Source organism: Gopherus flavomarginatus, chromosome 2, assembly GCF_025201925.1.
Source record: "Gopherus flavomarginatus isolate rGopFla2 chromosome 2, rGopFla2.mat.asm, whole genome shotgun sequence".
NCBI lineage: Eukaryota > Metazoa > Chordata > Testudines > Testudinidae > Gopherus > Gopherus flavomarginatus.
The window spans coordinates 96997079-97012102 of NC_066618.1; the positions used below are offsets into that span (position 1 = coordinate 96997079).

The 15024-nt window shown below is 39.4% G+C and overlaps 1 protein-coding gene across 3 annotated transcripts in view; it reads right to left on the bottom strand.

Annotated features, from left to right (window-relative positions):
- GLI3 (GLI family zinc finger 3) overlaps positions 1-15024 on the bottom strand; it is a 260151-nt gene that overhangs the window by 165535 nt on the left and 79592 nt on the right. For all 3 annotated transcript variants that reach the window (XM_050937659.1, XM_050937660.1, XM_050937658.1), the window contains exon 3: positions 7626-7868. In XM_050937659.1, the coding sequence (XP_050793616.1) occupies positions 7626-7868 (243 nt within the window). The remainder of the gene's footprint in view (positions 1-7625; positions 7869-15024) is intronic.

Sequence of the window (15024 nt, forward strand, 5' to 3'; positions counted from 1 at the left end):
ATGAAACACCCAAACCCCATTAATATAAAGCCTAAAAAACCACTATAGTATATCATTTTGCTTATTTATTTTTACAAGGATCGTTATCCTTTTAAATGTACATTTCTGAGAACAGAACCCATCCAGCCACAAAGAGTCAGAGGTTGTTTAAACTATGGATAGCGGACCACAGAACACTGCTGGTGGCCACATGGTGTTGGCTCCTCTTCATTACTTTCAGCAGCGAAACTGCATTAAAATACAGCTAAAAGTACAAAAACATTTTTCTAATATTACTTTTCCATGTTAGCATTTGCTGTCTTTGCCACAAGTTATGGAATTGTGAATGCAGGGAGAGGAGTCCATTAATCTCTGTATTGAAATGTGGTCCACGCCATGAAAAAACTTGAGAACCCAAGTTGTAAGTGATTCAAGCAGTGTGTTAATAAGGGGTTAAAAGCTACAATGCAAGCTTTCAAAGAGCAAGGACATTGCAGTGGTGTGGCTAACAGCGAGCTAATTGGGTAACTAGGTGTGAATAAAAGGAAGCATAGAGTATGGTCAAGAGGCTCTTGTCCTAAGTACTGAGCTCACTCAAAAGAAATGAAGGCTTGTCCACTAGCAATTCTGAAAATGGTTCACTAGCAGAAGCACTTACATTGCCTTAAGGCAGAACCATGTTCAAGTCTAGCCTCCCAAATGGAGGTCAAACATTGTGCTGAGAAAGGGTTGTACCACAGTTTTAAAGTTGTACTGTGTAGATAGAAACCATGCTGCCTACTTCTAGAACACATTAAGTACCTTAAAGCAGAAAGGTGCTGCTCTGACAGGACTAAAAATAAGCTGAACTTTAAAGTTTGCTTTCTGCAATCTGTGCTGAACATACTGGAATAAATTTTCAGTTATCCTGATACAAGCCAGTGAAGTCTTTTTCAGCCACTCCCGGGACCAAGTGTAGAAAGAGTCCTGTGGTACTATGGCCGCCTTCAACAAGCTCACGCATTGCAGAGTAGCCTGAGATATGTGAAGCTACAAGTCAAGACTGCAAAGTAGTCCTCTGCAGCTCTTGATTATTGTTGTTATTATTATTTATTTGTGTTGTGGTAGCTTCAAGGAGTTCCAGTCATGGACCAGGACCCCATTGTGCTAGGAGCTGTAAAAACACAAAGATTGTCAGTGACCAAGTTGCCTGTGGTTTGCCATAAACACTTATGCTGTTTCAGGTGAAAAGTTCCTACATATAAATACTTTTTTTTGGTGATAAGCAATATCACAATCTAAAGACAAAATTAATGCTTCAGCAAGCACGATAGCATTTTGATGGCACTCAGTCTAGCCACGTGGGGGAGCCCTATGATTTGTTTCCAGAGTCTAAAGAATTAGAAGCACCCCAAAACTAGCACACAGAGCAACTAGAGAGGAGAGTTGTTTGGCATTACCAACGCCTCTAGCCTACTCAGAATTTGACAGAATGTGAAGGGTGCCCCATCCGGTGTTCTGCTGCTGAAAATATGGAGGCACAGCAGCTGTAATGTAGGGCCACCAGGGTCTGTCTAACATGAGTATAGAGGCAGTGACAAGCTGCCCACAGGGACCCAAAGGTCCACATGTTGAGAGGCTCAGAAACCTTTAAAAAGGAAGTCTTAAATTCTAAATCACGGATGTTGTCTCCTGCAAAGCAAAAGACACACAACAATCAGAAACTATAACGTATCTAAATATGTACCTGTCAAATCAAATTGCTGGAATGGATAAATATTTTAATATCTATAGCCTGAGACTCATAAAAGAGAGCAGCAGCATGGCATTCCATTCTCAGAGTGAGACAGAAAGGGGCTATGGAACTGGGAAGGGTTTCTTTCCCCCCACCTCCACCCCTTCTTAAACTTTATTTTTAAAAAGGACTTGGCTCACTGCATCTAGGTGCCTAAATGGAAGAAGAACTTCATTGAAAATCTGTCCCCAGATGTGCGTGTGGTGCACTTTGGAAAAACTGGTCCTACAGACTGCATTGTAATTGTGGCTTCCAGTTAAAAATAAAATGCCTGGTAAAAGCTCTATAAAATCCAAGGTCAAGATTTACAAATATTTAATTTAAGCCAAAAATTAAAAACAACAAACAAAAAAACTTACATTATCTCAACTCCTCTTCCTAGATCTCTTAGGTCCCTTTTGCCATTGAGGTGCCTATGGCACAATCTGATTGAAAAAAACTTAGGAAACAAAAATGGAGCGAAAGACAAATGTCTTTTATTTTGCTTTTACGTGCTATTCCCAGCTGTCAATCTATCCGCGCAGGGATCCAGGCAGAGGCAGCCACTCTGATGCCCCAGACTGAGTACAGCACATTTCAGCCAGGGGCTCCAAAACAGTGGCAGGACTTCAAAGGAGAGTATTGCACCGTGCTGAACATCCCAACAGCAACAGCGGCGCGCTGAACACTGAGTGGCACTTTCAAACTTCAGAAACTTAGTTTCCGAGCAGCTCTGCAGCTAAAGAGGATACACTGCCCCATCTAAAATTTTGAACAAAAGCTGCCATGGATCCCAGGTTTGGTTTTGAGAACACACAGATTTCTCTGTTTGTCTGCAACTTTTATAAGGCACGTCACCATGACAGCAAAGCACCAGAGCTGGTTGAAATTCTTCCAAAATTAAAAATTTTGACAAAAACAGTTTGGCTATTTTTTAACCATTTCCCTACCACTCTACTAAGCACTAAACCTAACATTCAGTTTTGTATTAAACACTTTCTTTTATGAAATATATTAAATGCTTGAATTTAACTTTTTTAAACCACCACTCCCTGATTTGAATTTGAACCCACTCCAGAAACTATTGTAAATGAACAGTATTATTACTGACTTGGATCAATCCCTCCCATGGAAAATGCTGCAGGAGGGACTTAGGGAGTAAATGTCTGCAAGGATCCCTCACAGATACACTCCTCCTAATGTCTAATGAGAGAGGTGAAGTTTGGCCCCACAAAGACTGGCTATACCACCTGCCACCCTCCGATCTTGGGAATCCACAGGAGGCCAGAGTTGAGGTAACAGGAATTCTGTGTGTCTGCTACAAACACTGGGAACCTCTGGGGGAACTCAATAGAAAAGATAATATAGGTCCCTCTGGACCCATCCAGTTTCTGCCATATATCTCTGACAGATAACAGACCCAAGAACTGCCTCCACAGGATCTGGAGAAAGATGATGGGAACACTGCAAAAGATGCAGCTAACTCCCACTCCATTTGAAAGTGAGAGAGATCTGTTCTTGGCAGGTGGAGGGTTCCTCCATGCATTGATCAGTCAGCAATGACCTAGGCTACTATTATCATCTCAGTTATAGGGTCAGTTTCATAACAGAAAGGCTGCCTGTCAAGGGTAGGTAAGAAAGAAAAAAAATGTATTAATGCCCCCAAACTGGAGTTTCTAGATAACCATTCACGTTCACTGAAATAGGATAAAAAAATTTGGCAAATACTTGCTGATTTATTTTTTTTCAGTACATGAACAGGTGTATCCAATAAGCTGCCATTGTGTTGTTAATTTGGTCAAGCCTGAACTGCTCCTCTTTGACTCTTGGTCACTTTGCAGATTGATTCTGAGATGCCACTTACAAGATATGATCCAGTGCAGTTATTAAGGGCCTGATTCTCCCCATCCAATGCAGTGAATAGGAACTGAGGACACTCGGTATCTTGCAAGGTAAACCCTTTAAAATGTAAAATCTTCCCTCCCCCAAGAAAATAGTGTAAGTTTCAAACACCAGCAGAAACACATCCCTATAGAAAGAGTGGGGCAAGGATTCCTTTCAGTTATACCCCTGCACCCTCACCCACTTCACGGGCTGCAGAGATAGCAGAATGCTGTCTATGCTGTTCGTGAACATCTTTCACAGAGACCTTTAAATCTAAGCCAACTGAAGTGTCCCTGCCGTTTACATAAACTAATTCTCTGAGCTTTACTAATTAGGAACTAACAGTTCCTTCAGATGAGCTGCGATACCCAGGACGAATACCAGCAATATGTTTTAAATCATAGTGTTTATAACAGGAATGATTCATTTTTTCCATGAAGAACGACAGGCGGCCTTAGCACAGCCATAAAATTGCATGGGAATTAAAACTGGGGAGAGAATAGCAAAAGGAACTACCTACCCCAGCCCCATCTCTACAGACAGAATTTACACTAACAAGACTCAAAATAACCAATGTCGCATGAAACTTCAGAAATGCAATGAGATCTGTAACCATGCCAAAAAAAAAAAAAAAAGATTTCCTTAGGGCAGGTTTACATTTGAAAGCTGCAGTGGTGAAGCTGCACCACTGTAACGCTTTAGTGAACATGCCATCGTGTCAACGGGAGAGGCTCTCCCAGGGACACAGCGCTGTCTACACCAGCGGTTAGGTCAGTAGAACTGCGTCGCTTTGGGGTGTAGATTCTTCACCCGAGTGATGTAGTTATCCCAATGTCAGTTGGTAGGACAGACCTGGCCTTAGTAAGGACAGAAAAGATGTAGCGTGTGAAAGGAAACTACAACAATTTTGTCATCTGCCCTAAAACCTTTTTCAAAGAAAAAGCAGATTCATACAATAGATTAAATGGATGTAAGAACCGTAGTTCCAATAACTCTTTCACTGTAAAGATAGAAATGAAAAACAAAAATTGCTGAGCACTGCCTTGGATATTTTTTTCCTCTCTTATCACTTCTGAGACAAATGACAGTGGCCCAAACAGGAGGCCACTCCCTCATTCTCAAATGTTAAATGGTTGAAGTTCTCTAGAGGGGTACATTAAAAGGACTGTCAGCCCCAGAATATGTTTCAGCACTGCTCTTTGAAAATCTAGTCCACTCAAAACATACCTTCATCTCCCCGCTACTCTCTGCAAGAGAGCAATCAACCCACAAGTGATGGATTTATTCCACACATATGTTGTAAATATTGGAAGTAATAGTTACCATCACTCTTTTTAATTAAAAACAAAAAACAAAAAACAATCCCCCCAAAATCCACAGATATAGAGACACGCACATTTACATGTAGAAATGTGAAGTATTTGAGCTTTTTCTAATAACTGCAGCTCCTGGAGCAGACATGCATTCCACACACAATTGACTTAAAAGCTCTTTTTTGCTGCAATAAAAATATACAGATGTCCTCTTTCAAAAAAAATTATTTTCCCTTTTCCTGTGTTACAGGAAGCCTACCCACACTTTTAAATACAAAGTGGGTATATATAGAAGCACAAATTAGCCATCTTGAAAAGTCTGTATTTTCCAACCACAGGAAAACTAAAGCATTACTGTGAATGTTTACATACTCGGCTACATTGGATTAAAGCAGTATTTTCTCTCCATCTGCCCAGCAAAGCTGGCAAGAAACTGCGGAAGAAAGTGGACAGCCTTTCTGGTTGTTTCTTCACCTGTTGCTACAGTGGGACTGGGATGTGCTTACATTATTCAGTGTTCTTCATAAGGACTACTAAAAATGTCAAGCTGAATACAATCACTGATTTGATAAAAGCACGTCTTTTATATATAAATGATGCAACTAATATGAAAAATTAAGTCTGTCTGTCTTCTTTGCTATAAATTTAGCCAGATGCTCATTCATTTAGTTGTCCTCCTGTATCAAATCTATTACAGGTAAGCAGAAATGTGATGGGGTTTTATACGGTATTAATTGCTTGAGGGATTTTACAAACCAAAAAGAAAAAACTGTAAAGAAATTCCCTTTAGCAGCAGTGAAGTAGATCTGCCCAGCTGACGTTTTCATACTTTGGGCACTTTTGTGGTTTTGCAGGACTAACTATCCCCCAACCTCTCTTTTGTACATGCTAGTTATATGCAATCATTTGTTTTCTATTAACTTACTAAGAACCTTGCTCCCAAACCAAGGCTTCTGTGCAGGCCACGTCACAATAATGGTAGCCAGGTGCTAATGGTCAAGGTGTGAGCACATTAGGTACATTAAACAATGGAGACTGGAAAGTAACAAAAAAAACAACAACAACAATTCAGTCACAGGCTGAGAACCTGTTGCCAGTTCTGCGGTAGACACCATGCAGTATCACTAGCACCTGTGACTGGTTTAGGAAGGGACACAGTAGCCAGTTAGGGGTCAAAGTAGCATTTGTCATCACTGAAGTCATCTTAGAACTCTCTGCATCTCAGCTCTGCAGCAGTACAGTGCACTCACACAGCTGTCATATGCTCCCAGAAGTCTCTTCATATATTTTGCATTTACATGTGTTAGAAGCTATAACATGTGAGTCAAATCACCAATGACACGCAAACTAATATTTCTACAGGCTAATGCCTGACAGTAGTAGTTCTTTCTGCATGTTCTGTGTTCTCCTGCAAGCAAGTCTGTCAGCAGTACTCTGTATACTCTGCGCACTCAAAAGATGAGTGACTAACTTGCATAAAGGGTTTGAACAGGATTGGAGGGGAGGGGGGAAAAAGGCAGCAACTGAAATGTCATGTTAGAGGAGAGATGAAAACCCTCACCATCAACTTTTCACTAAGCAACTATAAAGACAAGTGTTCATTTTCTTATCTAGCCTCCATCTTTATTAACAATCAGACTCTGTTAAAATAAAGGCAGTTGGTGAGACTTAAGGTTGTGAGAGACACACTTTGATCTGCACTCTGATGAGTGCACATTCCCCTTTGCTGCTAGCCCAACTAATGAAGGGATAGAATTAGCTTTTATCCCTGGCACTTTCTTTAGCAAGAAAACATGCGCTAATCAGCAGTCCTCACTAATCAGTGGTCTGGCTAATGACCTTTTGCCTTAAAACACTAAAATTTCTGAATTATGTGGAGGAAAAAAAAACACAGACTGGCCCCTCTTTGTGGGTCTTTAGCCTATCATCTGGAACTGGAGACTGGAAGGTTAAATGGCAAATCTGTACCCTGACAAGGTGATAAATCTATAATCAAAAGGCACTAGTCTTGACACCTCAAGATGTTCATTACTACAGAACTAAATGATTTTTTTTAAACTAGAAGCAGATGAAAAAAATTGTTTAACTCCCTCATATTTTGCCTGTGGAGAAATCCATTCCACATCTGTGTTCACGTGTCAGTTACTTTCTTACTTTTTATTAATGCCTGAGCAGGACTTCAGAGGTTGAAACCATTCACTTTTTTCAGTAACTCAGTGGGACTGTAGCTGGGGAGAAAATGACAAAACAAAACAAAAAAATCTCTTTCCAAAAGATGTGTTCCCTCCTTTCTTTAAATTGTAATTAAAATAGCTTTTAAATAATTGTTTTAAAGCCTATTTGCTTTTCTTCTCTGCTCTTTTTAAATTAGGGTTTGCTTTTTTTCATGTGTTGCTATGAGGGTGGAGCAAATATAACATTTGATGGTTCATGAAGATTAGCAACAGATGATACATGCCCTACTGAATTTTCTTTTGCAGAGGCCTATGCTAATTTAGGGATACAATGTAAATGTTTAAAACATTTTCCTACATAAACGAAAAGAATAAATATTCTTATATTATCTTAGACATATACAGGAAAAATGATTCATCCTGAGAGAGATGAAAAGTGCCAGTACAAAATGCAATTACATACGACAGCTTCAGTATCCTTCCAATCTTGCTTTCTGAAATGAACTTGCATTCAATACTCACGATAATGAGGATCCATGTAACCATTCCTGGGGTCCATTGCAAAAACCGTCCCACGATAAGGTACAGAAGGCTCAGAAAGGTGCGAAATAGATCCATGGATCTCCTTCTTTATTAATGAGGCCCTTTCCTCACTAGATGTTGAAGGCTCTTCACTGATTTTACTGAGGCCTTGCCCACCTTGTGGCTGCATTGTGATTGCGTTTCTTCTCTCTCTGTGATAGGTCTGTCCAGGACTTTCATCCTCTAGGGAAAAAAATGAGAACGAGATAGAGAGAGAGAGACTTTTAGACCACTTATAGCAAATGAAATAAAAGTACTTTTCCCCCCTTTTCACCACTTTCAAAGCCGCAATGTAAGTTTGTGACAATAGGTGCATGTGTGGTTATGAAAGATGTTCTGGGATAAAAGCTGAAAAAACTAGCCCACTCAGACCAAGTGGCAGTTGAGCAGTAGATCATCATCACCCATTCACTGATGCATTTGCCAGCGGGGCTATTAATCCTACACGAACGGACACAGACTTGCTGTTTTCTTGCCTCAGGGACAAGTAGGCTGGAATTTTTGGCCGCTTGACTGGGAGGAAAAAAACAATTTGTCACAAACAAGAGAAGATGAACCCTGCTAGCTGAGACTAAATCAAGTCTAGCCACCCACTGCTGCTTTGTATTTGCCACTGTGCTGCTCCATCCCAAAAAGCTGCACTGTTAAAAGACAAGAGTCTGGAGTAATAGAAAAGGCCCTACTCATTAAAATTAAGGTAGGTGACAGTATAATGCATTTATCCCATTCCAGTTACTCAGCAAGCACAAGGTACGAGCAGTAAAGTCACCTGCTGTAATAGCATCACCCACATATGCCGAGATGTACAGACTTCAAGGTTAACACTTACAGCATTGAGTTAAATATCTTTCACACACAAATACATAAAAAATATAGTTTACACACTGTATGTGACCAGTATGGGTGAAATTCAGCTGCCCTGCATGGAACCCAAATAACTGGATTTTCTGTGGCTGATATGCAAAGTAACTAGGAAGGTGAATTCCAATCCCCAACCTAGGCCAGTGCCCAGCGCTTGCTTCTCCAGGGGATGCACCACCTGAGTGTGTTGTTATGGCCACGGGATCCACGACATCACTCATACTCTGGCCCTTTGGCCACTCTCTCTCCAAGCCACGCTCTGACACCCTTTAACTTGATTTAAGGGGGTTCAAAGGACCCATCCATGGCTACTCCACCGATGGCTCCCACACAAAGCCCCACCTTATATGTATTAAACACACACACATACACACACACACACACACACACACACACACACACACACAAAGAGACGCAAGCAGTGCAAGTGTTCTGTCAGTAAATCACTGCTTATATAAGGGCAGGAAGAGAGCTGGTTAACAATTCTGTAATCACTGGCTGGAGTCCTGACCTATATCTACAAAGTCAGAATATTTGATCTCCAGATTCCTGTTTCCAGAAGGCCCACTTTATAAATATGCACTAATAAATATTGTCCTACGTAACTATTAAGAGAGATGTTCACAAACAACTGCAGAAAATTGTTCAGGAGCTCATCAAAAATTCTGGTGCAAAAACAGATAACAACAAGAACACTGACCAAAAACACATTTAGGAAGAAAAAAAATGTATGGGCCACTATTTTATAATTGACGCACCAAAAACAGCACAGTTCAGAATGATAAGAAGAATCCAGCTTTAACTATCAAAGGTCAGAACATTCAAAGTTCTGGCTAAAACTTCATCTGTAACTCTCTCTCTTGTGCTTACTCAGTACAGGGATAAGAGAGGATATAATCCTAATCTAATCTCTCACAAACTCTACACCAGTGTGACTCCACTGACTTTAGTCGAGTTACCCCTGATTTTTACTGCTATAAGTGAGTTCAGAAAGGGGGCCTGTGCATACAGCAATATCTAAATGCATCAGGCTGAATTCTGGCCACTATCTAAACTAGCTTTTATCAGTCTACAAATTTATTTTAAATGCAGCGTTTTGGGCACATTTTTTCCCCAAAAGTAGCAAAGAAAAAACATCAATGTGGTTTGTGTAAATGTATGGATTATTTGTACATTTGCACTCATCATATCAACTCACTTCTGAAGAGGAGCTAGTCATTGGGCCCAGTTCCTTCATGTTCTCCCATCTGTGCACAGAGGACTTGCAGGATTGGGCCCATGGTGAAGTAATTAATATAAATAGGGACAAAAATATTGCAAAGCTAACAATCTTTGCCTGTTTTTTTTTCCTTTATGTTAATATGCATAAGCACTACTCTATTCTCTGGATTAATGGGGTTTAAAATTTTCCTATTTTTACACTGAAGCTGTTTTTAGTTTACAACTTATATTAGGTTTTATACAACTGCTTGTATAACTTAAAAAATAGTCCAAGTAATTTTTCCATCAATTTTCTCTCTAGCTCAAGCCTTTTATATGAAGTTTTACCTTAGAGTGAACTTCTGCAGATGAGATGCAAACTCTTAAAAATAGGGGATTATATTCTATTTGAAATGCTGACAAACCCTTAACTAAAGCAGGACTAACCTATGCTACTATACTATGCTGAAGTGATTTGTATAGCAACATAATCAATTTGAAAATCAGATAAGGATTTCATTTCTTTTAGTCTTCATGTAAAGTTAACATTTGTTAAATTGCCATCCCAGAACAGAACAAGAAGTCCATGTCTGTTTGAATAATTCAGTTTTATTCTGTCCCTCTCAAGACATGCATGCGTCAAGAATCAAGGCACCAATTACTGGTATGAAATGAGATGCCTTTTTTTTTAATTGCTGACTGAAATTCAAACCTACTTTCAGTAACTTTGAAAATTAAAGCAAAATGTGTTTCATTTTAATAAATAGCTCTTAAAAAGGAGAAAAGAAAAAATATTTTCCAACACCAACAAATTACTTTTCCTCATAAAAATAATGCTTACTGTTTAGCTAGTCAATCATTTTTGAACACTGCTTCCCCTTTAAATAGTCACACAAATATTTTTTTAAGTAAACAACATGGCATTTTTGCAATAATAAGGAAATCCAATGGATAAACATTTTATTAAGAGTTTACTTCATACTCTGCACCACAGAGGTGCTTTTGATACAGGAGTAGAAGAAAAACTTGACAGTATACGCACTCCAGAATACAAATAGCCGAGTGATTTGAAAGAATTCTCTATACACTGAAGGGAAACTTCTTGCAATAATTCTGCCTGCTCTTGTAACTGCAGTAAAACCACTTCAGCGAGCCAAAAGGCGAAAGCTGTCTAATCTCCTTCTGTTTCTGCTGAATTGTTCAATAAAGTTTAAGAGTAAGTGCAGACAAGCTGCGCCAGGCCAAATTATTGACAGAAACATACCGTCCACCATGGCAACAAGTGGGAGTCTATAGCAAAAATGTAAGCAAACAACCCTCTTCTCTAGCAGCATCTGCCAATAGATTCTTACAGCCAAACACAAGACAATGGTTACTGCTGTCCTATGTTTAAAAAACGGCCTGCTTTAGGGTCAAAAGAAACATCCGATTTACTAAAAAGTTTCAGAGAGATGAATGATTTAAAGTCAAATGGCCTGATTCTCCTCTCACACCTGTTTCATACCCCCACTTCTTAGCACAGTTTCTCCTGACTGAGGTGTTACAGGAAAAAAATCATGCCCAAATGATAAATTTGCACTAACTTCTCCTTCTCCACGTGTCCTCACTGAATGATAACTAGCTAGTAGCTACACACACACACACACACACACGTGTAACAAGTACTCAGTCGGAACTTTCAAATTAATCCAAGATTCTCCCATCTAATGGGAAATATATTTATCCTTGGTATTTAGCCATACTCATTTTTTTAAATATAGCACCGAAGAATATTTTGTTTTATTAACAAATCTTTTCAAAAAGCTTGTAATGGACCTATTTGCCTAAGCAAATGCATTTTAATTATTTATTTTGTTTACCTAACAAATGAAAAAAAAATATAAGGGAAACAAACATCAACGTCAGTCCACTAAACTTCTTGTCTCCATTAAACTTTTGTTTGTTTGTTTTCATTAACGTTCTGCAGACACAAGTGGAAACTTTTTTATTCCAAGCCTTTCAAAGTCAGTTTCACACCACTGATTCAGATGCTGAAGCTCCCCTCAACAAAATTCTGAGATGCCCAAATTTAAATGACAAGTCATCATTGTAGCTAAGGCTGCATGCGTTACGCTTTATAATCATATTTCTATATGCAACTTGCAACTAGCATTATTGTCTTGCAACTGATTAAGGAGGACACACGTCATCTGGGTAAGAGAACAGACAACATACTTACAACTCAGCCCAAAAGACCCTGGCTTACTCTCTCCAAGCTCTTCTCTTGACCAAAATTCTCTAGCTACGGGTATGTGGACATTCCTCTCTCTCTCTCTCCCTCCCCCTATCTCCCTCCCTCTCTCAGAGGCAGTGCTTCTCCCATTAGAGGAATTAAAAGTGGTTGGTGCCATGCTAAATTTAACAAGCTCATTAGTATTCTTTCTGTGTGCTTCCTAGTGAACTCTCTCTATTCAAGCAGCTCTCTCTAGCTGAGGGGGTCAGGCGGCTAATCATTAAATCAAACTAATGTCACCCTATCACAATCGGCCTAAGAGAAGGAGGGTTTATTATTTCAGTTTATGCTAAATAAACGGTTTTACAAATGGTCTCCAAGCAAGGTCAACAGCAGCTTCAATTACAAGACAAACTTAACAAGAATTGCTATAAACCAAGTGCTCCGTATTGACTTAAGCACAAGGTCTGCTCCGCATATTGCCACTAGCAGGATCGTACAGGAATGCATATTGTAAAATAAAGGAAAGGGTAATCTTTTCTTTGCCAGAATTTGTGACTGCACAGAGACTGCTCATTCACCTCTCCCCAACCAGCTAGCTGCTCAGCTCAATTCACCCCACACAAAGGCTGAAGACCAGACCTCAATGGACCGAGTGAAACATGTTCAAAACTAGGCTCTCTATTGTGACTGAATTTCTTAACATCTTTTCAAAAAGCGGAGAATGCCTTGAGGCTAAAGGAAGAAACAGGCTAATGGTGAATTGGGAATACTGAGCAAATTTCAGAGCCCTTTCCTCCTAGCTTTTGAGGTTGAAAGCAAGCTCTTTCCTTTCAAGTTTCAAAGTCCTTTTTCCTCCCGCAGTGTCACAGAAGGATTTGAAAAGAAGGTAATTGTGCTCACAGTCTCCCTGATCAGAGCTTACGTCCTATTTCTGGTATTTCGGAATACTTCTTGCAATAATGGTGCATATAGCTCAATCCCTTAACCGTCCTGCACTCTGCAATTGCTCATTAAATGAACAATTGCTGGTATAAAATGCCTTTTATGTTCAAGGTCTGGATATAAGATAAGCATTCTAGTACTCTAAATTTGGTTTACTAAGGAAAATCTCCATCATTAAATTACAAAACTGTAGTCAGAATATCAGTTTTTCCCAGAAAAGTAGAATTTTTGGTTGCTGTGAACCAAAATGGGGTGGGGGATGTAAAAAAGATTGAATAATCGGATTCTTAATGGAATAGTTATCTAATAAAGAAGCCATTGTCTGTGTTTTTGAGACCCAGTATTTTACTATTTGGAATGATGTAATAGAGCCATTGCCAACCTCATTAGTGAATGGGTGTTCTAAATTTCTTGCATATATACATTGATTACCACTTTTTGACTACCCTCAAGCAAAACAAAACAAACCAAACCAGGTAAATATATTTTGCTGGAAAAATACATCTGTAAAATTATGGTTGTTTTATTTGATAAATTCCACAGTACATGTATTAACTAAAATTTTTCTTACTATATGTAGGAAAGTTTAAATCCAGCACCTTGGTCCCAAGATTGTTATTTTTTATATTCTGAACAACTGCACACATAGGAGGTGATTTAGAGACACTGACACAGATATGTATTACAAAATGCTTAATAAGTTATAAAAAATACAATCAAGCCGTATCACAGGCTACAAAAACTGATAGATAGTAAGAACTATGCTTTCTTTATTCGCAGTGCTTGAACACACATTGTGCAAACATTTTGTGCCTTACAAACCGTATACCTTATCTAAGCTAACAACTTAAAATGGACAGTTTTATATTCCTGTTTGTAATGGATTTTTGACTAAAGCTATTTTTTCACTATTGTATGTGTGGCATTTTGCAAACATTATTTGAGAACTTTAGAATACAGATTCACAGTTCTTTCTCTGCTTTTCTTTTTATCATCCTGTTCCTTTCTTTTGTCTTTTTTTAAATTTCTGCGGAAATAAAATAAATTGAAATAACTGGAGAAGAGTTACTGTGAGAGGTGCTAACTATGGACCTTAGCCTGTCAGGTGCAGTAGCGCTTACTACTGTAAACAGTCCCATAAGCATGTCAGGTAGCAAGAGTTTGCAGAACTGGGCCTTTCTTTGTGATATGAAAATTTTACGAGATAGTGTATCCCTATTATCTTATCAAGATTACCTTCATGGTCATTGTAACAGTGCACACAGTACAGCTCAAATTTACATTCAATCTTTTGTTTCAAAACTGAGCACAAGCCCAGAACACTGCAACAATGCAGTTCCTATGCTTTATGGAGTATAGGGCTTGATCCTGCACTCTTTGAAATCAATGTCAAAGGCCCTACTGACTTCAGTGGTGCAGGATCAGGTCCACGTAGAGTCCAAAGTCACACTGACAGCAGCAGGATCAGGCCCAAATCCTTCTTGAGCTACATCATTGGGTGCCCGGGAGTAGCATGTTGAAGTTTAGAACTCTTCTAAATAGTTTGAACAACAGAAGAACTTTCTTTAATTCAAGTCAATAACTAGAAGATTTTTTTACCCAGGAGAAAAAATAAAATGTAGTAGGAAATTTAAAGGCTAGCTTTGGTTCAGCTGCAAGCAAAACCCCACTGGCTTTAACTGGGAGTTTCTCTGTGTAGAACTGCAGCACTGGGCCCATATTGCTAAAATGAAAAGTGCTTAAATAAACCTGATTAACTACAAAAGACCAGTTTAAGCTCTCAAATCATAACCGGTATATTCCCTGCATGTCACAGAAGGGGGATGCAAAGAAACTATCTGCACTCATGCAGGTGCACAAAAGCACTGCAAGTCAGTCTGCAGCTGCAGAAACCACCTTGTTGAGTAAAGGCTCCCGGGCTGCTTGTGTTCTCACAGACAAAGGGGAAAAAGTGTGGGCAGAGAGCAGGGCCAGGATGCCTTGCACTAATCCAGTCCAGAGAATTCATGGGGCAGAAAAAGAAACTACACCTGCATATTACTGAAGGTAATCATTGGGGGCTTGAGCCTTTCCATTGACTTCTAGAGGCTTTGGACCAGGTCACTGAAGCTGCTTGCAGTG